The 25833-nt window shown below is 41.5% G+C and overlaps 1 protein-coding gene across 1 annotated transcript in view; it reads left to right on the forward strand.

Annotated features, from left to right (window-relative positions):
- The window catches only part of SLC6A19 (solute carrier family 6 member 19), a 92900-nt gene that overhangs the window by 42107 nt on the left and 24960 nt on the right, over positions 1-25833 (forward strand). Inside the window, exons 4-9 of the mRNA XM_038391072.2 lie at positions 6619-6800; positions 12602-12712; positions 13886-13998; positions 18353-18481; positions 23812-23968; positions 25585-25789. Of these exons, the coding sequence (XP_038247000.1) occupies positions 6619-6800; positions 12602-12712; positions 13886-13998; positions 18353-18481; positions 23812-23968; positions 25585-25789 (897 nt within the window). The remainder of the gene's footprint in view (positions 1-6618; positions 6801-12601; positions 12713-13885; positions 13999-18352; positions 18482-23811; positions 23969-25584; positions 25790-25833) is intronic.

The raw sequence follows: 25833 nt of genomic DNA on the forward strand, positions 1-25833 counted from the left end.
GATTAGGGTTTTGTACTGCTGTTTCCAAAATCTCTGTTTCAGTCCTTCCTCTTATACTTCAGCTCCTTTTTGGGAATGACTTTCTTCCTCACCTGCCTAGCAGCTTTCCCTTTCAGGGGTTTGAGGCATTGCCTCACCCCATCTGTCCTGTGTTGTCTGACATTTCCTGGGACTCAATCCCCTCTTGAGGGCTGCCTTGTCACCCTCTAGGAGTTCAATTCTCTTTCCTTGGGTCTTGAGACTGTTGAAGGATTTTTCATGGAGCTCCCTCAGATCCTTCAACAACAACAACTACTGTCATTCCCTGTCATTTGATTTAATCATCAGACAGGCTAACTCTTGCTTTCGTTTCATGGCTTGAGACAGGGTACAGTCTCTTGAGGAGTGTATTTCCTCTATTTCCTTCAGCGCTACCCACATTTTGGTCCTTTAGTGCACTGAATTGTGCCATGATCAGAAGGAGACCCCATTGACCAGAAGGCATGGGATGCATTGTCCTAGGGATGTGGGGTTCCACGACCACCACTCCCAAGAGGAGGAGATGGATGGTAGTGGTCAGGGACTCCCTCCTAATGGGGATGGAGTAATCCATCTGCCAACCAGACTCAAGAAGCGTGCTGCTTGCCTGGAGCTAGAATTCAGAATGTGACAGTGTGGCTTCCAAGATTGATCAAGCCCTCGGACCCCTTCTTACTTCTTCACATGGGCACCAATGACATTTCCAAGAATGACCTTGAGCGGGTCACTGCAGACTATGTGGCTCTAGGAAGAAGGGTAAAGGAGTTTGAGGCACAAGTCGTGTTCTCGTCCATCCTCCCTGTTGAAGAAAAAGGCCCAGGTAGGGAAGTAAATTGTGGAAGTAAATATGTGGTTATGCAGGTGGTGTCAGAGAGAGGGCTTTGGATTCTTTGACCATGGGATGTTGTTCCAGAAAGAAGGATTGCTAGGAAGAGATGTGATCCACCTAACGAAGAGACGGAAGAGCATCTTCACAAGCAGGCTTGTTAACCTAGTGAGGAGAGCTTTAAACTAGGTTCACTGGGGGATGGAGACCTAAGCCCTGAGGTAAGAGAGGAAGTAGCATACCGGGAGGAAACAAAAGGAGGAGGGTGCAACAGGGGAGGCCTCCTGATTCATACTGAGAAATCAAGGCAATCAGGTAGTTATCTTAAGTGCCTGTACACAAGTGCAAGAAGCCTGGGAAACAAGCAGAAAGAATTGGAAGTCCTGGCACAGTCAAGGAACTATGATGTGATTGGAATAACAGAGACTTGGTTTGGCAACTCACATGACTGGAGCACTGTCATGGATGGATATAAACTGTTCAGGAAGGACAAGCAGGGGAGAAAAGGTGGAGGAGTTGCACTGTGTGTAAGAGAACAGTATGATTAATCAGAGCTCCAGTATAAAACTGGAGAAAAGCCTGTTGAGAGTCTTTGGGGTAAGTTTAGGGACAAAAGCAACAAGGGTGATGTCGTGGTAGGTGTCAGACCAGGAGGATGAGGTAGATGAGGGTTTCTTCGGACAACTCACAGCAGTTTCCGGATCACAGGCCCTCATTTTCATGGGGGACTTCAATCAACCTGACATCTGCTGAAAGAGCAATACAGCAGTGCACAGACAATGCAGGACATTTTTGGAGAGTGTTAGGGACAACTTCCTGGTGTGATTGCTGGAGGAACCAACTAGGGGCCATGCTCCTCTTGATCTGCTTCTCACAAACATGGAAGAATTGGTAGAGGAAGTAGAAATGGGTGGCAACCTGGGCAGCAGTGACCAGGAGATGGTCGAGTTCAGGATCCTGACAAAAGGAAGAAAGGAGAACAGCAGAATATGGACCCTGGACTTCAGAAAAGCAGACTTTGGCTCCCTCAAGGAACTGATGGGCAGGATTCCCTGGGAGGCTAATATGAGGGGAAAAGGAGTCCAGGAGAGCTGGCTTTATTTTAAAGAAGCCTTATTGAGGGCGCAGGAACAAACCATCCCGATGTGCAGAAAGAACAGCAAATATGGCAGGCGACCAGATTGGCTTAACAGCGAAATCTTTGGTGAACTTAAACACAACAAGGATGCTTACAAGAAGTAGAAATTTGGACAGATGACTAGGGAGGCATATGAAAATATTGCTGCAGCATGCAGGGGTGTAATCAGAAAGGCCAAAGCACAATTGGAGTTGCAGCTAGCAAGGGATGTGAAGGGTAGCAAGAAGGGTTTCTGTAGGTATAGTAGCAACAAGAAGGTGGTCATGGAAAGTGTGGGACCTTTACTGAATGGGGGAGGCAACCTAGTGACAGATGATGTGGAAAAAACTGAAGTACTCAGTGTTTTTTGCGCCTCGGTCTTCACAGACAAGGTCAGCTCTCAATCGGCTGCACTGGGCAGCACAGTATGGGGAGGAAGTGAGTAGCCCTCACAGGTGAAAGAATAGGTTAAGGACTATTTAGAAAAGCTGGACATGCCCATGTCTGTGGGGCCATATGCAATGCATCCAAGGGTGCTGAGGGAGTTGGCTGATGTGATTGCAGAGCCATTGGCCATTATCTTTGAAAACTCGTGGCGATTGGGGGAGGTCCTGGATGACTGGAAAAAGGCAAATATAATGCCCATATTTAAAAAAGGGAAGAAGGAGAATCTGGTCCGCCTCATCTCAGTCCTCAGAAAAATCATGGAGCAGGTCCTCAAGGAATCATTCTGAAGCACTTTGAGGAGAGGAAAGTGATCAGGAACAGTCAACATGAATTCATCAAGGGCAAGTCATTCCTGACCATCCTGATTGCCTTCTATTATGAGATAACTGGCTCTGTGGATATGGGAAAAGTGGTGGATGTGATATACTTTGACTTCAGCAAAGCTTTTAATAACGGTCTCCCACAGTATTCTTGCCAGCAAGTTAAAGAAGTATGGATTGGATGAATGGACTATAAAGTGGATAGAAAGCTGGCTAGATCGTTGGGCTCAACGGGTAGTGATCAACAGCTTGATGTCTAGTTGGCAGCTGGGATCAAGCAGAGTGCCCCAGGGGTCGGTTCTGGGAACAGTTTTGTTCAACATCTTTTTTAATGATCTGGGATGACAGGATAGATTGCACCCTCAGTAAGTTTGTGAATGACACTAAGATGAGGGGAGAGGTAGACATGCTGGAGTGTAGGTCTGGAGAGATAGGGTCCAGAGTCTCCTAAACAAATTGGAGGATTGGGTCAAAATAAATCTGATGAGGTTCAATAAGGACAAGTGCAGAGTCCTGCACTTAGGACGGAAGAATCCCAGGCACTGCTACAGGCTGGGGACCGACTGGCGAAGCGGTAGTTCTACAGAAAAGGACCTGGGGATTACAGTGGGCAAGAAACTGGATATGAGTCAAGAGTGTGCCTTGTTGCCAAGAATGCTAACGGCATATTGAGCTGCATTAGTAGGAGCATTGCCAGCAGATTGAGGGAAGTGATTATTCCCCCATATTCGGCACTGGTGAGGGCACATCTTAAGTATTGTGTCCAGCTTTGGGCCCCCCACTACAGAAAGTACGTGGACATATTGGAGAGAGTCCAGCGGAGGGCAACGAAAATGATTAGGGGACTGGGGAGCATGACTTATGAGGAGAGGCTGAGGGAACTGGGGTTATTTAGTCTGCAGAAGAGAAGAGTGAGGGGGGACTTGATAGCAGCTTTCAACTATCTGAAGGGGGGTTCCAAGGAGGGTGGAACTAGGCTGTTCTCAGTGGTGGCAGAAAACAGAACAAGAAGCAATGGTCTCAAGTTGCAGTGGGGGAGGTCTAGATTGGATATTAGGAAAAACTATTTCACTAGTGAGGCACTGGAATGGGTTACCTAGGAGGTGGTAGAATCTCCATTCTTAGAGATTTTTAAGGCCCGACTTGACAAAGCCCTGGCTGGGATGATTTAGTTGGTGTTGGTCCTGCTTTGAGCAGGGGATTGGACTAGATCACCCCCTGAGGTCTCTTCCAACCCTAATCTTCTATGATTCTGTGATTATTCTATGATTTCTACTTTGCCCTGTGGGCTGTAGCAATCATGTTTTCTAAGGTTGTCTTCTAACCTTGTCCATGAGGAGTTGGGTTTGCTTGGGTAGCTGTAGAGGCTACCACCAATACTGCAGCTTCTATAGTCAATTCTGTATTGGCAGGCCCTGATTATAAGTCCTTCGCTGACTGGTGAATCCATCTACCTGCACCATCTTCCAGAATGCTTAGACTGTTGCCCACTCCCCTGTGGGGATGTAAGCCCTTTAGTAAACAGTTACCATGTTTTCCATCTCAATGTCCATATTCATGCCCTCTTCACACAGCTCTTCTCTCTCCTGGACTATTTTAGTCCTTTCAGTTCCTTAACTTGCTTACAGGAGGGGGCCCTTGACTTAGGAGGATTCCTGCAGTTAGGTGTTGATGTCATCCTGTTGCCTCACAATCGCCTCCTCATTCTGCCACTGTTTCAGTGTTAGGCTTTGCACTGTGTTCTGGTCCCTTAGCAGCTTCATCTCCTGGGTCTTCAATGTCCAGATCTGGTCCTGGAGGGCTTGCAGAGCCACTTCATGCTGCTTCTGCTGGCTTTGCAGCTGGTCCCACACACCCCAGAGAGAGATGGTTTCGCTGTTGCAGTTTCTGATTGTGATTTCAGCTTGTCATTCATCCTTTGTTGAAGCTCATTGATTTTGGTCCTGCTATCATTGTAAAGAGCTTCCTTCTCCAACTGTAGCTGTTGATGCTTATGCTTCAGTTTATTGGTGAGCTTATTTAGCTCTTCTTGAAGCTGGGAGGTCTTGAGTTGCTTTGCTGTCTCCAGACCCCCAAGTTGCTTTTTTAGCAGCCTCTTTCTCTTCTTTCTTCATCTCCCATTTTAGCTCAACCTCCAACAGCAGTTGCTGGACCTGGTGGGGATGTTGCTGTTTGCTTCCACTTCAGGTTCAGCTGCCACTTCAAATCCTTCAGCGAAGCGCTGCCTTTCTGCTCCAGTATGTGTTGTCCATCCACAGTGACTTTCACCTCCTGTAACTTTCTGATGTCTATTACATTAATTGTGTCTGGCTATGCTTTCCAGAGTGCTCTGTTAGGAACCACAGGGCTAGTTCACCCTCTGTTTCAGCTCCTGGGAACTTGTCCTGTAGCCTAGTTCATTTTCCATCATTGCAGCCTGGTGGCCATCAGCCTGGCATATCTTGGACTATGAGTCCAATGCATTACTTCTCCTCTAGAGTCAGGTCTCCCTGACGTTGAGTACTGGAGCTGGTTGCCCTGTGACAGGAAGCACAGAGGCCACAGAACTTCCCCAAAATAATTTCCAGAGCGTCTGTTTTAGAAAAACATCTAATATTGATTTTAAAATGTTCAGTGTGAGAGAATCCACCACAACTATTGCTAAATTGTTCCAATGATTAATTACTCTCACCAACAAAAATGTATGCCTTATTTCCAGTCTGAATTTGTCTAGCTTCAATTTCCAGCCATTGCATCGTATTATACCTTTATTTGCTAGACAGAAGAACCCATTATTAAATATTTTTCTCCAAGTAGATACTTATAGACTGTAATCAAGTCACCCTTTATTCTCTTTATTAAACTAAATCTTGAGCTCCTTCAGTCTGTCACTATAAAGCATGTTTTCTAATCCTTTAATCATTCTCGTGGCTCTTCCCTGAAACTTTCTCAACATCCTTCTTGAACTGTGGACACCAAAACTGGACACAATATTCCAGCAGCTGATGTACCAGTGCCAAATACAAATACAAACCTATCTACTCCTCCTCAAGATTCCCCTGTGTATGCATCCAAGGATTGCATTCATCTTTCTGGCCACAGTGTTGCACTGGGAGCTCACATTCACCTGTTTATCCACCATGACCCCCAAATCTTTATCAGAGTCACTACTTCCCAGGATAGACTCCTTTATCATATCACTATTTTCTTTGTTCCTAGATGTATACATTTACATTTAGTCAAACTTACTTGTTCATGCAGAGAGAACAATCAGTAGTTCCACCCGTACATTGTTCCAAATCTAGAATTGTGCCCTTTATATTGAGAAGAAAGAGGGCAATTAATGGCAATAGGGACTCTTGCTTCAAGGACATTCCAGAAGGGAATTCTCAGAAAAGATCTCTTGCAAGATAAAAACAATGGAAGGCTCAAAGATTTTTTTTAAAAATGAGTTTGTAGAAGGAGGCTCTCCCTGAAGAACACCCATGCATACATCTCTTTTATTTGAAAAAAAATCCAAAATACATACTGTAGAAACCGTACCTGTTTTCATAAATTTCCTCCCCTTTTCTACTCCCCAAGCCACCATAATTGCGTCATAGTGAGTCAATAAAAGGTGGGAAAGGAAACTCATATACAAGAGTCTTTCTCCTGTTCAGCTTCACAGACTTAATAAAACAACAGGTTTAATAAAATAACAAAATCTCTATGAGAATTGCCATTAGGCTGGCCTTCTGTAAAAATCTATCAGTTTCCCATGGAACCAGGTTCTAAGAAGTTCTGAGATTTACCAACTAAATTTCAGTGGGATTACAGTTGTGTAATTTAGGACAGAATTAGATCATCAGTGTATAATTATTTTACATATCTATAATACATTTACTGAATGACCATCTTTTTTACGGTTACAGGTTATGTAGAAGAGTGTGCCAAGAGTTCTCCTGTAGATTATTTCTGGTATAGAGAAACTTTAAATATTTCCACTTCCATTGATGATTCAGGCACCATACAGTGGTGGCTTTTACTGTGTTTAACATGTGCCTGGGGAATACTGTATTTGTGCACAATCAGAGGCATTGAAACAACAGGAAAGGTACTACATTTTGTTTTATATGAGAGTGAGATATACAAATTCTATTGTGATTCCCTATTTAACAGGAGGACATGTGAAGCTAGTCATATTATAAAAGCTACATATTTCATAAGGAAAAGTAATACTATTGCCAATGTCAATTTTTTAAAAAAATATATATCTCAGCAATCCTTTTGAACAGGGAAGTAGGATGGATTGGGATTCAATTTATGTGTGGATTCAGTAGGATCCAGGTCCCTGATCTCAACAAGTCTTTCTCTCATTCTGTACTTATTTACCTTTAAGATATCTTTAATGAAAGATCCAAGATCCAATGTTCTTTTTGCTATGACCATTCTCAAATCATGTGTGTATGTCCTTATTTGGGTTTGTGCTCATCCCTCAATACTTACTATCTAAATACCAAATCCAAGGTTTTCAAAAATGAGTATCTAACATTAGGCTCCTAAATGCACAGTTAAGCACTTAAGTATCCTGATTTTTAAAAATGTTGAGCATTCAGCAGCTCCCAAATTTTTTTTAATAGCCCCTAATTATCAACAGTAATAATCATAGATTCATAGATAGATTCATAGATACAAAGGTCAGAAGGGACCATTCTGATCTAGTCCGACCTCCTGCACAGCGCAGGCCACAGAATCTCACCCACCCACTCCTATGAAAAACCTCACCCATGTCTGAATCATGGTTTAAAGACTTCAAGGAGCAGAGAAGCCTCCCTCAGAGAAGCCTGACCCATGCCCCATGCTACAGAGGAAGGCGAAAAACCTCCAGGGCCTCTCCAATCTGCCCTGGAGGAAAATTCCTTCCCGACCCCAAATATGGCAAGCAGCTAAACCCTGAGCATATGGGCAAGATTCACCAGCCAGATACTACAGAAAATTCTTTCCTGGGTAACTCAGATCCCATCCATCTAATATCCCATCTCAGGGGATTTGGCCTATTTACCCTGAATATTTAAAGATCAATTACTTACCAAAATCCCATTATCCCATCATACCATCTCCTCCATAAACTTATCAAGTAGAATCTTAAAACCAGATAGATCTTTTGCCCCCACTGCTTCCCTTGGAAGGCTATTCCAAAACTTCACTCCTCTGATGGTTAAAAACCTTCGTCTGATTTCAAGTCTAAACTTCCTGGTGGCCAGTTTATACCCATTTGTTCTTGTGTCCACATTGGTGCTGAGCTGAAATAATTCCTCTCCCTCTCCTGTATTTATCCCTCTGATATATTTATAGAGAGCAATCATATCTCCCCTCAACCTTCTTTTAGTTAGGCTAAACAAGCCAAGCTCCTTGAGTCTCCTTTCATAAGACAAGTTTTCCATTCCTCGGATCATCCTAGTAGCCCTTCTCTGTACCTGCTCCAGTTTGAATTCATCCTTTTTAAACATGGGAGACCAGAACTGCACACAGTATTCTAGGTGAGGTCTCACCAGTGCCTTGTATAATGGTACTAAAACCTCCTTATCCCTACTGGAAATGCCTCTCCTGATGCATCCCAAAACCGCATTAGCTTTTTTCACAGCCATATCACATTGGCACTCATAGTCATCCTATGATCAACCAATACTCCAAGGTCCTTCTCCTCTTCCGTTACTTCTAATTGATGCGTCCCCAGCTTATAACTAAAATTCTTGTTATTAATCCCTAAATGCATAACCTTACACTTCTCACTATTAAATTTCATCCTATTACTATTACTCCAGTTTACAAGATCATCCAGATCCTCCTGTATAATATCCCGATCCTTCTCCGAATTGGCAATACCTCCCAGCTTTGTATCATCTGCAAACTTTATTAGCACACTCCCACTTTTTGAGCCAAGGTCAGTAATAAAAAGATTAAATAAGATTGGTCCCAAAACCGATCCCTGAGGAACTCCACTGGTAACCTCCCTCCAACCTGACAGTTCGCCTTTCAGTAGGACCCGTTGCAGTCTCCCCTTTAACCAATTCCTTATCCACCTTTTGATGTTCATATTGATCCCCATCTTCTCCAATTTAACTAATAATTCCCCATATGGCACGGTATCAAATACCTTACTGAAATCTAGGTAAATTAGATCCACTGCATTTCCTTTATCTAAAAAATCTGTTATTTTTTCAAAAAAGGAGATTAGGTTGGTTTGGCACGATCTACCTTTTGTAAAACCATGTTGTATTTTGTCCCATTTACCATTGACTTCAATGTCCTTAACTAATTTCTCCTTTAAAATTTTTTCCAGGACCTTGCATACCACAGATGTCAAACTAACTGGCCTGTAGTTACCCGGATCACTTTTTTTTCCTTTCTTAAAAATAGGAACTATATTAGCAATTCTCCAATCATTCGGTACTATTCCTGAGTTTACAGATTCATTAAAAATTCCTGCTAATGGGCTTGCAATTTCGGGTGCCAATTCCTTTAATATTCTTGGATGAAGATTATCTGGGCCCCCCGATTTAGTCCCATTAAGCTGTTTGAGTTTCGCTTCTACGTCAGATATGGTAATATCTACCTCCATATCCTCATTCCCATTTGTCATACTACCATTATCCCTAAGATCCTGTTTAGCCTTATTAAAGACTGAGGCAAAGTATTTGTTTAGATATTGGGCCATGCCTAGATTATCTTTAACCTCCACTCCATCCTCAGTGTTAAGCGGCCCCACTTCTTTCTTAGTTTTCTTCTTATTTATGGCTATAGAATCTTTTACTATTGGTTTTAATTCCCTTTGCAAGGTCCAACTCTACTCGACTTTTAGCCTGTCTCACTTTATCCCTACATGTTCTGACCTCAATTAGGTAGCTTTCCTTGCTGATCCCTCCCATCTTCCACTCCCTGTATGCTTTCTGCTTCTTCTTAATCACCTCTCTAAGATGCTTGCTCATCCAGCTTGGTCTACAACTCCTTCCTATGAATTTTTTCCCCTTTCTTGGGATACAGGCTTCCGATAGCTTCTGCAGCTTTGATTTAAAGTAATCCCAGGCCTCCTCTACCTTTAGATCCATAAGTTCTTCAGTCCAATCCACTTCCCTAACTAATTTCCTTAATTTTTGAAAGTCAGCCCTTTTGAAATCAAAAACCCTAGTTGCAGATTTATTTTTGTTAATCCTTCCATTTAGTTTGAACTGAATTAGCTCATGATCACTTGAGCCAAGATTGTCCCCTACAACCATTTCTTCTATGAGGTCCTCGCTACTCACCAAAATTAAATCTAAAATGGCATCCCCTCTAGTTAGTTCAGCAACTACTTGATGAAGGAATCCATCAGCTATCGCACCTAGGAAAATCTGATCCCTATTATTATTACTAGCACTGGTCCTCCAGTCTATATCTGAGAAGTTAAAGTCTTCCATGATCACGCAGTTTCCGTTAGTATTTACTTTATTAAAGACATTAAAAAGTGCTCTATCCATATCCAAATTAGATCCCGGAGGTCTATAGCACACACCAAGCACTATCGTAGGAGAGGCTTTACTAGTTTTCTTCCCCAATGTAATTTTTGCCCAGACGGACTCTGTCTTATCCATTGCATCGCTTCTTATTTCTTTACATTCTACCTCATCATTGATATACAATGCTGCTCCACCACCTTTACCTTTATTTCTGTCTTTCCTAAAGAGCACATACCCTTCAATACCTGTAGTCCAGTCATGACTACTATTCCACCATGTTTCTGTTATCCCTATAATATCTGGTTTCACTTCCTGCACCAGTAGCTCTAGTTCCTCCATTTTGTTACTTAGGCTCCTCGCATTGGTGTATAAACATCTTAATTTTTGCTGTTTGGCCTCGCTCATATTTTGTACCCTATTAGGCACAGTCATTCTACAGCCAATATAACTTATTAGACTGGTATCCACACTGCTCTTCCTCCTTAAATACATTCTCCTACCCACAGCTGTATCCTTTCTTACTTCGTCTTCTTCCCTTACAACACTAAAATCCAGTGTGGAGATTACCTGGACATCTCCCAACCATCTCCCACAAATTCCTAGTTTAAAGCTCTCTTTATCAGTTGTGCCAGCCTCAATCCTAGAAGTCTATTTCCTTCCCTACTCAGATGAAGTCCATCCCGAGAGAACTGTCCTCTGTCCGTGAATGCCTCCCAGTGGCCATACATCCCAAAGCCCTCCTTATAGCACCACTGCCTAAGCCATCTGTTGACAGTCATAATCTTATCACACCTTTGTTGCCCTTCTCTAGGAAGAGGCAGAATTACGCTAAAGATCACCTGAGCCTTGATTTCCTTAAGCGTCTTCCCCAGCCTAGCATAGTCTCCCTTAATACTTTCCAGCGAGAATCTAGCCGTATCATTTGTTCCCACATGAAGGATAATTAGGGGATTCTTTCCCACTCCCTTTAGGATCCTTTTCAACCTCAGGTCTACATCCCGTATCTTAGCACCCGGAAGACAGCACACCCTTCTATTCTCCGGATCAGCTCTAGTTACAGGCCTGTCTATTCTTCTCAATAAAGAGTCCCCGATCACATAGACCTGCCTTTTCCTGGTGACGGTGCTATTCTCCAGTCTCTCCCGTGTTCCCTCTGGCTGCAAGTTCTTTCCATTCCTATTTTCCCTTACAATCTTCTTCAACCCATCCTGTGTCCTCCTGGGGCTCATATTTGGTGTAGTCTCCCTTGACTCTTCCATTTTTCCTGTAGGACTAGCCTCTCTTCTCTTCTTCCTTACCCTTCCACCTTCAACAAGTACCTGCTGAGCCCCTTCTTCATTTTCCAACTCTGCAAACCTGTTGCTAAGCTCCATTTCTCCTTCACTAGCCCGTCTTTTCCTCTGCCTGGTTCTTTTAGTCACATGTTTCCACTGACCACTTTCCTCACCCAGTCTCCCCTCCAAATTCCCCAGCCCTGCTTCCATCTGTGAGGCTGAGCTTTTCCCTTCAGATACTTCATATCTTTGCTCCATCATCTGCTCAAACCCCTTCCTAAACTCAATGAGACTTTCCACCTGCATCTCTAAACCTCGGATCTTTTCCTCCATCAGACGGCATTTCATGCAGAAAAAACTCTTACCGGTTCCCCCCTCCAGGATCATGTACATACCACAGCTTCCACATCCAGTCATCCTCAATGTGTCTTCCACTACAGGAGTCACTCCCACAGCTGCCTCTGTATCTGTCATCGCCTTCCCACCTAAATCCTGTTAATCTGGGAAACACAAGCCATACGAAAAAGACCACCCCCCCAGCAAAAGCAAACCCCAAACAAGCACCACAATCCAAACTCCCCTGTTTAGAGCTCTGTTTGCTGGCTCGTGAGCCGCTGCAGCTGTCTGTGCCACTGCCTGACTGGCTGGCTACCTTTATAGGATCCCTAGTCAGAAGCCCCACCCCCTAAGCAGGGCTCAACTGCTCTCCCAGCACAAAGCCCCTACACACACACAAATACTAAAAATACAAAACCAAGTACAACTACCTTCTCCTCCAACAGAACTCCCACTCAAATTCCCCTGTTTGAGGACATCAGACATCAGGTTATAAATTTTTTCCCCCCATAGTTAGTAATCATGACAAAATGACCTGATTTCAATGCTGAAGAGTTACAACCTGTCTTAAATTGAGCACTGACTCAAAATATATATATTAATAATTCAAAATATACATGTGTACTGCATTTCTCAAACATAAGAGTTCCAACAGTATGTTAATCATGACCAATTTGACACTTTTTTCTGTTGTTTATCTGTTGTTTCACATTTCATTGTTTTCTCCTCTCATTTCCTTCTTTCTATGCTATTTTTCATGAAATAGTATTTATCTCATATTTTAAAATATTTATATGTTGCTCCTCCAGGCAGTGTATGTAACATCAACTCTTCCTTATGTTGTGCTTACCATTTTCCTGATCCGTGGCTTGACATTGAAAGGGTCAGTCAATGGAATTGTATATCTCTTCACACCCAATGTAAGTGATTGGATTCTTTTGTCTGTGAATGAGGCTATTAAGTAGATATCTGTATCATTAATGACAAGTAGAAAATAAACCCCTTCCATCAGTATGTATTCTGACTATCCTTTAGGCATCCTAAAAGCCATTTCCTTAAGGCTTGAGTTGGATGATAGAGCCCTTCTTTGCATTAGACGCAGTGGTTCCCAAACTTTGTTCGCGGCTTGTTCATGGTAAGCTGCTGGCGGGCTGTGAGAGGCTTTGTTTACCTGAGTGTCTACAGGTACGGCTGCTCGCAACTCCCACTGCCAGCTCCCTTTCCCAGCCAAACAAAGCATCTTGCGGCCCACTAGGGGCTTAGCCTGAGCAAGCCATGAACCAAGTTTGGGAATGACTTCATTAGAGGAACACATTAGGAAATTGTTAATAATTGCATGCTAGCCATTTGGGCCTTCTGTTGTAGTGGTGATTACAGTCTCAAACCTATCACCATATCATGCTGATTATTCTTTCAGACATGAAAGAATATATGCTCCCCTCAAATTATGTTGCTGAACTCCTGAATGGGCCAGAGGGATCATTCCAGAACAATGTGAACTATTTTCTCACCTCCTACTACATTCTGCTTCTAGAATGCTTCCATACTCTACCAGTAGAAAGCACTTGGCCTGAGTTTCAAACATAAATGGTGGAATTAGGATGGGATTATAGTCCTATCTTGGAATTTTCTGTCCAGATATCTGTATTAAAATGGTTTATTTTCAGAACAGTTTCTCACTAAAATAAGTGTTCAGCTGCCATGGGAAGCCCAGATATCAGGGTTTATCTATTGATCAATCAGTATTAAGTGGTACAACTTAAACACTTTTTGGAGGAAAGAGATAAGAAACCTACTGTCACCTACAGGGAGACAATTATTTGCATAATCTTGTCTTTTTATATATTTGTTTATTTAATTTTACTTATATTTAATTTTAACACACAGGAAACACAAAGAAAAGTAGTTTATAAAAGTACTCATTTTGTTTGCTGTCCATGTTTTAAGAGTGAGAATTAACTATGTAGTATCATCTCCAGTGATCTTGTTCCAGTCACTAGTATGACTTTCTGACATTCCGCATAAGCTGTAATATTTATATAACATAAGATGTCATATTATACATTCATGAAGCCTTTTGTGTGATACCTCAGGTTACTGAATTGGCTAACCCAGTCACATGGCTAGATGCTGGAGCCCAGGTATTCTACTCTTTCTCCCTTGCCTTTGGAGGCCTCATCTCCTTCTCTAGTTACAATTCCATTCAGTAAGTAGCAAGCACAAAAAATACAATTTGATATCAGTATTTCATTATTTGAGATAAAGTGTTGCAGTTAGATTCTGCCCTTTAATTGCATAATTATTTAGGGCTGGATGGTTCTCAGCTCCAAAAGTTGAGAAGACTCAGACCCAGCACATCTTCTTTGGAGGGATAAAAGAGTACAACTTCAATCCCCTTTTCTCTTCATCCTTTGGAAGCCCTTGTTCTTTTCTCATATCCTAGCAGAGCACACCAATGCACTACAATACTAATGAATTCAGCATAAACCTGTATGATGTGAGTCACTACATACTGAATGTCTCCTCCCCATTTCCCTCCCTCACCCTTCAGAGCAAAGCTGTAAAGCAGGGGAGGAAATGGCAAAATAGGCCAGTCTGTGGAAACTTGGTTTGTTCAGAACTCATCATGCCATGGGGTCCAGAAGCAGTGCACAGTCACAAGGCTCTTGCATAGATAGCCAGAGCCTCTGTAGGGCTCAACAACTCTGTAAATGTAAGGAGAAGAATCCAAGTCAAGTCTGCAGCTGGGTAATCCCTGTTCTCTAAATAGGACAGTTCTAAAGAAATTCCATCTTTGGGCAGTTCATGGCAATTCACATACTATACCCGAGTTTTCTCCACACATAGTGGACAACAACAATGAGGAGTCCAGTGGCACCTTAAAGACTAACAGATTTATTTGGGCATAAGCTATCGTGGGTAAAAAAACCCACTTCTTCAGATGCATGGAGTGAAAATTGCAGATACAGGCAAAAATATATATTGGCACATGAAGAGAAGGGAGTTACCTTATAAGTGGAGAACCAGTGCTGAAGACTAATTCAGTCAGGGTGGATGTGGTTCACTCCCAATAATCGATGAGAAGGAGTCAATACCAAGAGAGGGAAAATTGCTTTTGTAGTAAGCCAGCCACTCCCAGTCCCTATTCAAGCCCAAATTAATGGTGTTAAGTTTGCAAATGAAATGTAGCTCTGCAGTTTCTCTTTGAAGTCTGTTTTTGAAGTTTTGTTGTTGAAAAATGGCTACTTTTAAATCTGTTATTGACTGTCCAGGGAGATTGAAGTGTTCTCCTACTGGCTTTTGTATGTTACCATTCCTGATGTCTGATTTGTGTCCATTTATCCTTTTAAGCAGAGACTGTCCAGTTTGGCCAAATGTACATGGTAGAGGGGCATTGCTGGCACATGAAGGCATATATCACATTAGTAGATGTGCAGGTGAATAAGCCCCTGATGGTGTATCTGGACCCTATGAAGGTGTAGCTAGAGTAGATATGGGGACAGAGAAGGCAATGGGGTTTGTTACAGGGATTGGTTCCTGGGTTAGTGTTTCTGTGGTGTGGTATGTAGTTGCTGGTGAGTTTTTGCTTCATTTTGGGGGGGCTGTCTGTAAGTGAGGATTGGCCTGCCTCCCAAGGCCTGTGAGAGTGGGGGATCATTTTCCAGGATAGGCTGTAGATCATTGATGATGCATTGGAGAGGTTTTAGCCGGGGGCTGTATGTGATGGCCAGTGGTGTATTTTTCTTGTTGGGCCTGTCTTGTAGTAGGTAACTAAAATACCCACCTGGCGAAGTGAGGAAACAGATTGACAGAGTGAGATGGGTACCCAGAAATCACCTACTACAGGACAGGCCTAACAAGGAAAATAACAGAACCCCACTGGCCATCCCATACAGCCTTCCGCTAAAACCTCTCCTGCACATCATCAACGATCTACACCTCCTCATCAATTATTGGGAGTGGACCACATCCACGCTTTCTGATTTGGCCTTCAGCACCGGTCTCCACTTGTAAGGTAACTTCCTTCTCTTCATGTGCCTATATATATTTATGCCTGTGTCTGCAATTTGCACTCCATGCAACTGAAGAAGTGGGTTTTTTACCTACAAAAGCTTATGCCCAAACAAATCTGTTAGTCTTTAAGGTGCCGCTGGACTCCCCGTTGTTTTTGTGGATAAAGACTAACATGGCTACCCCTCTGATACATAGTGGACAATGTAGTCCTTTGATTTTTCAGTGTCCAGATAATGCATTTCTTCCTTCACTTTATTCAAGCAAAATTCCCTTTAACTTATTTAACGAGCTTTTTGTCTGAATAGACAAACTAAAGATTGCAGGATTTGGTCTCAAGAAATACATTGTATACACTGAGAGATAAAATATATTATCAAGTCAATAGAAATTATGACAAATGGATGGATTTGGGGGTTGAGTTATGCTAACCAGAAAGTTACAGGCACTCTGTAACGAAATATCAGTTGTGCCCATTCGCTATGGGATTCTCCTTATACAAAACATTATGGGTTTCATACAGGGGTAACTGACGAAATTTAGTGGCAGGGGAGACATAGAAGTTTACACTACATAACTTAATAGTCCTTTCTGGCCTTAAACTCTATGAATGTATGTAATATGTGTCACGGTTTAGGGTACTGCACCTGTATCCACTCCTCTCCATGGTCCACACCAGGAGTGCCTAGTCAGGTTCTCAAGTCTCTAGCAGTCATCTGTCTCTAGACAGGGATTCTTGTCCCACTCCCTTTTGATCAGAAAGTTTTAAGGTGGCTCAGCTCCCTGTGATATCCCCAGTAAGCCAGCCTTCCTAACAACGAGTGCCTGTATGTTGCTTTCTCTCCAAGGGCTATGAACTGTATACTGCCAGCAGTTACAGGTTACTTCACAGCTTTTTCTCAGCAAGAACATTTATTCTTAAAGTAAAATCATACAGAGAAAACATAACAACAATAAACAGATTTAAACACACTAAATTTATCAGGTGTTTGTTTGCTGGATGAGAAAGAAGTCCCTGAGTCAGTTTAAACCCAGCCTTTTTATATAAAAAATCCCTTTCTTTGTCTCTTGGTCTCTGGGAAAACCAGTATGAACCAGAATATGCAAGCCTCCCAGGGGGTGATACCTCTCTGGAAGTGTTTACAAAGTGATAACACTTTAATCAGTCCCCACTGCTTTTGTTCATAGAGGAGCTGTGATAACCCTCTTCCTTGGAGTTTCATATAAGCTATGGCCCACGGTGATATATAAACTTAATACAATATGATCCCCAAAGATATTGCATGGGGTTGCAATATCTGTCACAGTGTATATGATGCATCTTGCCTTATTTGAGCACACTATTTTGGATGTGAATGCACAGAACTTGTCATCGTTTCATGATCGTTGTGAGTATCTCTTATCCGAGGTGAAGTTTTCAAATACTGATGAAATACACCTCAAAAATGTAGGTGTGCTCTTTGTGCCAGAGATAGCTTTCATTTACACACACAGATAACTGGCATTTGGGGCCCTCAGGGCATCTAGCTGCGGAACCCCCATGATTTTAGGGGATAGATACAAGTCAAGGATAATTTTTTTAAAAAAGTTTCTAGCCTTTTTTTATTGTATAGATAACCTTAAAACAAATATAAGCTATGCAAGAGTTCATGATTTGTAAAATATAAACTGGTCACTAGGGCTGGCACTCTGTCACAGTGATTAGGAAAAATCACATTATTCATATCCTTTCCCCTTCCCCCAACAAAACCATCTTGCAAGCATGTGAATGAGAACGATACTCTTACATTCTATATTCTTACATTCACATAACACAAGAACTAGGAGTCACTAAATTAAATTAATGGGCAACAGGTTTAAAACTAACAAAAGGAAGTATTTCTTCACACAATGCACAGACAACCTGTGGAACTCTTTGACAGAGGATGTTATGAAGGCCAAGACTACAACAGGGTTCATAAAAGAACTAGATAAGTTCATGGAGGATAGGTCCATTGATGGCTATTAGCCAGGATGGTGTCCCTAACCTCTGTTTGTCAGAAGCTGGGAACGGGTGACAAGATGGATCACTTGATGATTATCTGTTCTGTTCTTTCCCTCTGGGGCAACTGGCATTGGCCACTATCAGAAGACAGGATACTGGGCTAGGTCAACTTTTGGTCTGACCCAGTATGGCCGTTCTTATGTTCTTATTCTAATTTATCCTCTGACACATCAATAATTTCGCTTAATTACAACTTTATTTTTTCAAGTATAACCTTTGCACATGATTGATTAATTTTAACTGTATTGAAAGTTTGATGTAGCTGTGTTATTCCTTCAATCTAATTAAAGACAAAAATGACTGAGCAATGTTAAAGTTCTTGAGGATACAGTTTTTAATTAAGTTCATCTCAACCTAGTTAACAGATTTGTTTCTAAACTCTCAGAAAACTTTTTATATACATATAAATTAGTGTCCTGATCCTGTGATAATCCCAATAATCAATTTTTAATATTATATATATATTGGGGAAAATTCACTGATGTTTCTGTCTTTTGATTTACAGCAACAACTGTGAAAAAGATGCTGTGATTATTTCTATAATCAATGGTTTCACATCCATTTATGCTGCAACTGTCATATACTCCATCATTGGGTTCAGGGCAACAGAGAGATATGATGACTGTTTCAACAGGTAAATTGTAATAAAACCTAATTACACAGATGTTTGTTTAGCCTGAGTGGAAGCAGCCTGCCTTTCCACACCATTAGTTCAGTTAGAATTATTCTGTTAGTCATGTGAATAGCACTTGCTTGTACAAGGAGCCCTATGGACCAGTTACAGGATCTGGTCCCATATTGTTGACTGTAACTTAAACAAAAATCATGATCATGTCCAAGATCAATAACTTTTGATCATCTGATTTTCTAAGGTATGTTTATTTCATTGTAAATGAAAAGTAAATAAACCAAAATGATGGTACCATAAGGAGTGGCAGTTGTTTGACCAGACCTCCTTTTCCACCTATAGACACCCTAACCTTTGAAAGTTCTGAACAGTGATAGTTTAGAGAGTTAAAACCATCCAGTCATTGATATTCTATTTTGTGAGATAATTTTATCAATATAGTTCTTTCAGAAATAGCTATTAAGGAAGCAATTGGCACAGAGGTAGATCAAATTGGCAAAATACTCACCACTACTCATAAATATTGAAATAACTATAGTTTTACATGTAATGAGACAATTTACCATTAGCATAATCAGGTAGAAACCACTGAATTCAGGACTGGTCAAATATTTCAGTGAAAATATTTTTGCAGAAAATTGGGTTATCCACCAAACCATTTTTTTGGTGTGTATATGTGAAAAGGAATTGTTTTCCACTGAATTTTCATTCCTAAAAACCAAAAATAAGTTAGCCAGAACTCAAACTATTTCATAGACTATCAGGGTTTCCCCAGGTCCCTAAGTGGGCTCCTCAAAGATTGAACTCACAACTCTAAGTTTAGCAGGCTAATGCTCAAACCACTGAGCTATCTCTACCCTCTACTGATTCAGTTATCCTGCTATGGTTTGTCATGAGAGTTGTAGTTTGGTTTCCTCATGTCCCCATTCTCCTGTATAAACTAGGCTCCTCAGCTGGACTATATCTCCCATGATGCACCAAAACTGGGGACTCCCATGATGCAGCCATTTCCCCTCACTGTGAGGTGAGAACATGCTGCATCACAGCAGATATAATCCATCCATAGAACCCAGGCTATAAAGGTGAATGGTAGCATGAGAAACCATAATTACAGCTCTCATGAGGCCCTGGCATAATTTCTGAATTGTAGAATTTCAGTTTTTGATTTTTTGAAAGAAAATTTGAACTTTTCCATGGAAGATTTAGACAAAAATTAATTAAAGCTCACACCAGCAATGAATATGTCCCAACTATTTTGCGGACCCAGTTCTGCTGATATCTATTTATGAAAGTAATTTCTTTAATTGTAAAAGTTAACATAATTTTGAATATATTTGTATTCACTATTACCAATAAATATTGTAAAAAGAGTAATTAAAATCCTTATTTGACCCAAAATGTCTGCATAATAAATGCAAGAATGGCTGGTATACCCTATTATACACTTATACATGACCCAAGTGGGAACAGGTGAGTAATTTTAGTTTGGTTTATTTGAGCAGGATTTAGATAATTTTTCTTTATCATAATTTAGGGGCAGATTTTCAGCCCCAGGTATCCAGATGTCTGTGTGCAGATTTGAATATGCACATACCTATAAGAGTACTTTGTGGGAGCAAACAATTGTGTGTGCACTTTGGGACACATCCTCAAAAATAAACAGCTCAAAGTACAGAGCTATGCATCTACCCTCCTCAAATATGTGGATCGACTGTGCAGCTGCTCCACATAAGGTATTTCATGGCCAAAATGGCCCTTAAGACATCCTCAGTTCAAAATGGAGAATCACAAGATCAGTACAGCACTGGATCCTCTAGACCTCTCCTAGACACCTATGTCTTTCCCCAGCCTCTTTCTGAATGATGCTGTGCAGTGAATTCCATGGAGCTGGACACAAGCTGCATTACCTCTGGAATCCAGTTGCTATCCTTGCATAGTAGGACGAGATTGGATCTGTAGAATGAGAAACCTATACAATCCATATGGGCTGGATTTGCCACTTTTTGTGGAATTGTTAATGTGGTGGGGCCATCCCAGTTTGCTAGCTATCCCCAAATTCAAATTTAGTACATGCCTTGTGGTGGGAGAATCTATTTGATTCTCACTAGGACCAAAACTCTTGATTCACTTGCATAACCTTTGGGAAGCTGAGAATCAACTAAGAAATAAATACTACTATCAGATACGTACCAGATTTTATCAATTAGTAAAAAAAAGGACTATTAATGTACTCCTATGAGAAGTCACCCATATGAAAAGGATCTGGGGGTTATAGTGGATCACAGATTGAATGAGAATCAATAGTGTGATGCAATTGTGAAGTATCATTTTGAAGTATATTAACAGGAAAGTTGTGTGTAAGACATTGGAGGTAATTATCTCACTCTACTTAATACTGGTGAGGCCTCAGCTAGAGCACTGTATCCAGTTCTGGGCACCACAGTTTAGGAAACGTGGACAAATTGGAGGAGAGCAACAAAAATGATAAAGGTTTAGAAAACCTGACCTATGAGGAAAGGTCAAAAAAACTGAGCATGTTTAGACTTGAGAAAAGAAGACTGAGAGGATACCTGAAAACAGTCTTCAACATATTAAGGGACCTGACAAAGAGGATGGTGATCAATATGTCTGTTCACATGATCATCGTGCTGGTCAGGGCTTCTTCACTGAATCTGGGCTGCTTCTTCCAGCCTGACTGCAGCTGTGCACCTGACAGCTTCCTGGGTTGGTTTTCTACCCCTGGTTTCAGGCTGATCTGACAGTGATGTCCTTGAAGCACTGTCAGCTGGAAATTTTATTTAGTTATTTACAATGATCAGGATATAAGATGACTCACTTTCAAGTGGTTTTAATGCTAACAACTGTAAATATGAGTTGATCTCTGTTGGCTTAAAGAAGGTCCTTTTCCCTGGTATTGGTTTCCTCTTATAGGTACAGATCTTACAGTCCTCACACCACTCCTGCATGTCCTTGGGTCAGGTCCACACAGTAAAACCATCTGCGGACAGCCATCACAGTCTTTTTAGCTTTTAAGTAGGTGGAAACATTGTGGCAGGCTTGGGGAACCATCTCAGCCCCTGGTGGAGGCAGTATAGTCTGGGCAATTTCTTCATTTGTCCTGGGATCCCAAATGCTATATATCAATCTTCCCCTCAGCTCCTATAAATGGATCCACAGCCTCAGCTTCCAGCTGTTGGGTGGCTTCCAGGATAGCTTTTTGCACTCAGTGCCAGAGACCACTGTTATGCTGAAAGATTTCTAGCACTTTCATCATCTCTAAATCATGGAGTTGGACGGGACCTCAGGTGGTCATCTAGTCCAACCCCCTGCTCAAAGCAAGACCAATCCCCATTTTTGCCCCAGATCCCTAAATTGTCCCCTCAAGGATTGAACTTACAATCCTCGCTTTACCAGGCCAATGCTCAAATGACTGAACTATCCCTCCCCAAATCTTTATAATTTGCAGCATTTCTGACTCAAATATTATTTGAAGCCTAGATAGAGCAGCTGTATTTGCATGAAGGCATGATAGGCAGCCTTGAGGTTCAGCATTCCTCCAGTGTTCTCAGTTTGGCAGAGTTGATGTATGCCATGAGGTTATTTGTATATAAAGTGATGTGAACAGCTGCCTAGTAGCCCTTCTTAGTTATGGCTTTGTCCAGGGGCAGGAATTCTAGCTTGGAAAAGCTGTAGCATTTGTCATTCTGCTCTGATACATTTATTCCTCAGCTGGCATATGCAATTGTCATCTCTTGTACATCCTGGTCCTGGGAGAGGCCAGTGCCCAGTCCTTTGTTACTGGTATCTGTAAAAAGTTTGAAAATATGGATGTGTTCCAGGTAGACTAGTACTGCTGTTCCTACCAGGGCAAGCACTCAAAGGCCTCCTTACATTCCTCAGTCCAATCCATGGGACTGCTATTGACAATCCTGCCCTTTAATCCTCATAATGGGACATGAAGGGGTGCACCCAGCTTTGGCAAAGTCCTTTATGAAAGACTTTTGTAGTATCTAACAAACTCTAGGCATGTATAAAAAATGATTGTCCACATCTTAACAACTTGGATCTTTTCTGCATCAGAGAAGATCCTATCTGCTGTCTCATTATGGTTGAGGTATGCCACTTTCTCAACAGTGGTACTTCGAAGATATAATCTTCAGCCCATATTGAGTTAGTTTGTTAAATGCAACATGTAGATATTTCATGTAACTTTCATAAACCTTTGACTACACTATGATGTCATCCAGGTACAAAAGGACAATCTGGAAATACTTGTTTCCTAGGCAGTGCTCTACCAGTCACTGGAACATTTCCATCTCATTGCAAAGCCTGAATGGCATGTATGAAAATTCACAGAATGTCATGGGTATGATAAATGCTATCTTCTCCTGGTCCTCTAGGTCCATCTGTTCTGCCAACATCTGCTGGCTATATCATTAGGGAGGCACAATGAAGAGCAGCTTCGCTGAGGAAGGGGATGTGCATCTTTATGTGTAAATTGGTTGAGTTTCCAATAGTCCATACACAATTGGATTTTCCCATGCTTTCTCATGACCAGGATGATGGGGGCTGCCCAAGTGCTGTAACTTTCTCTGATAATGTCTGTGCCCTTCATTTCATTAAAGATCTCATTCATTGGTTTGTACAAAGCCAGCAGAATTTTTTCCATAATGTCTCCTGAACAGAAGCATGGAATACAATGGATGATTCAGTGCTGGATGTGGGTTGCACACACCCTGTTTCCTGGATCAGTTTCCTAGCCCTGGGTTCAGGCTGCATTTAGTTAGGCCTGCCCCTCCCAGAAGCAGCATGTGCTCTCTTTTTGACCTATGAGGGCTTTTCTTTGCACTCTGTCTGTCAGCCAGTTCACCCCAGAGCCAGTCAGCTGGCCTGTGGCCAATCCGCTGTACCCAGATGGGCAGAGCTGCTCTGGAACATCATTCCCCTTCTCAAATGAAAGAAGAGCTGGTAGCAGGAGGCCAGGAGTGGGATTTCTTCCCTGCCCTCTAGCCAGCTAGTGCTCTGAGAGCAGAGGGGCCAGCCGTCCTCTCTGCCCATCCCCCGCTACTCAGTCATTGGGGATTCGGCTGGCCCTGTCATAGTGACACATAGTGGGGGCCCCCACATTAGAATTTGTACCTGCAAAACTCAGTGGACTTCCTGGCGCTCAGTCCTGTACACAGACAACTAGACAAATACAACACCTTTCTTTATTGTGTCTTCTTTATGACTATGAGACATGGAATTAATGATAATGTATTTGATGATGAAGATGAAATCTTAGTTTGCTTATATACAAACATTAATTTCCAATTATTTATATTTTACTTTTACAGAAATATTCTTACCCTGACAAATGCTTTCGATTTGCCAGAAGGTAATGTAACCCAGGAAAACTTTGAACAGATGCAGAAGTGGTGTAACATGACTGATACAATGACTTTTGTAGGCCTTAAGTTTGAGACCTGTAACCTCGAAAGTTTCTTAACTGATGTAAGTTGACACTACTATAGAGTGAGCTGGTAACAGCCCTTATATTTAAGTTTCTTAACGCTTTCCATTATAAAGGATTCTTGCAACCTTTTCTATGAGATGCTTTCACATCTACTACATTTAAGCATGCTTTTGATATATGGTAGAAGGAATGCCTCTGGACTAGGGAAGTGCTTTTTCTTTGGCCCAGGAAAATCCATTCAGCTTTTGCTGAGCTATAAACTGTTAAACAATGACATTTCCCTGCTCTCGCTTTCATTCCTCAAGAAACTTTTGGCAGCCAGCCAGAATAATAACAAAACCTACAAATATTCTAAGCTCAGGCTCAGTGTACTGTTAAAGTGGTGCCAGACAACACTACTCTGGAAAAGCCAGAGCAGCTATAGTGGGAGAAAAGAAGGAAAGGCTGGATTCCCAGCTTGGACCCAAAACATGGCCCATGCCTCCCTCTGGGGCACAATGTGGGGCTGGATTTCTCTCGGCTCCCAAGGTGAGGAGAAAGAATTGGGCCAAGTTCCCCAGTCCAACCAATCCCAGCCAACCCTGTTGCCCCACTCTGGGACAACAACCATACCTTCTGCCAGCTAACCCTGTAGTTCAGTTACTTGCAGCCAGTGCTGCCATGCTAAAGATTTAGGTTTCAAACCCTGCTGATGATTGGTTGGTGGGAAGGGTTTGTTACAGTTGTATATAACAGAATTTTATTTTTACCTTTATCTTTTAGAAAAGTTAGGAAAATACATATGAAAAAAACCTACATTGAGGTAACTGTTTAAGTTGCGAAGACAAGCACTCAAAAATTAGGGAATGTCAGATTTACAGTTTCCTGGACATCTTAATTTAGACCCTGTGTTTATATGCATTAGGATACTGTCTTTAATTACATGATCACATACTATATTTTCCACAGGATTTTCACATACTATATTTTCTTTATTCAGTGCACAGGATGGATGCACAAATTGGGAAAATCAAGATTGCTCTGGCATTTGTAAATCTCATATTTTCAAGCTTTTGAATGCTTGACTTTGCAAACTAAATAGCATTTAACATATATTAAAAAACTGGATATTTTTAAAAGTTTGTATTTAGGTTTATTGCCCATGAAATAGGAGTGGTTTCAGAGCATAACTCAAACTGTCTTACTGAATTGCAATCTGTAAACTGCACTTCTAGTTACACTGATGCTCTGTTTAGGATTGATTATTCTATGAAAAACTGACTCCATCTAAATTGGCTTATTGGGCTTGTTATAATCTGATATAATGCCTCCATCTGCACAGTCCTTTTCGACCAGAACTCCCAGCGGTTTCAGTGAGCATTGTATTCATGGCACAATTGTGGGAGATAAGGTGAAAACTATAGGGAAAAAATTGGGTACATGGTTTGATTTTATTTTGTTATTGTCCATTCCAGAAAAGTTATCTCAGTAATATACTTTATATATGTTACAGTAAACATAATGCAGAATTAGAGTTGATTTATGAAAATAAATAGAAAAGTATAACTATAGTACAGTAAAATGCATTACCATCTATGGTATACATGGAAGTATTTTTAAATGCTAAATAGTGTCAGTGCTCCTAAGTTTTGAATCTGCTGTTATTTCTCTACAGGGAGTTGAAGGAACTGGCTTGGCTTTTATAGTCTTCACTGAAGCTATCACCAAAATGCCTGTCTCACCTTTGTGGTCCATTCTGTTCTTTATCATGCTGTTCTGCTTAGGCTTGTCATCTATGTTTGGAAACATGGAAGGTGTTCTTGTACCTTTGCAAGATCTTAACATCGTACCCAAAAAATGGCCTAAGGAATTTATTACAGGTAGGTATTGTATAGTTCTTCAGTATCTCTCATCTTTAAAGAAA

Source organism: Dermochelys coriacea, chromosome 2 (assembly GCF_009764565.3).
Source record: "Dermochelys coriacea isolate rDerCor1 chromosome 2, rDerCor1.pri.v4, whole genome shotgun sequence".
NCBI lineage: Eukaryota > Metazoa > Chordata > Testudines > Dermochelyidae > Dermochelys > Dermochelys coriacea.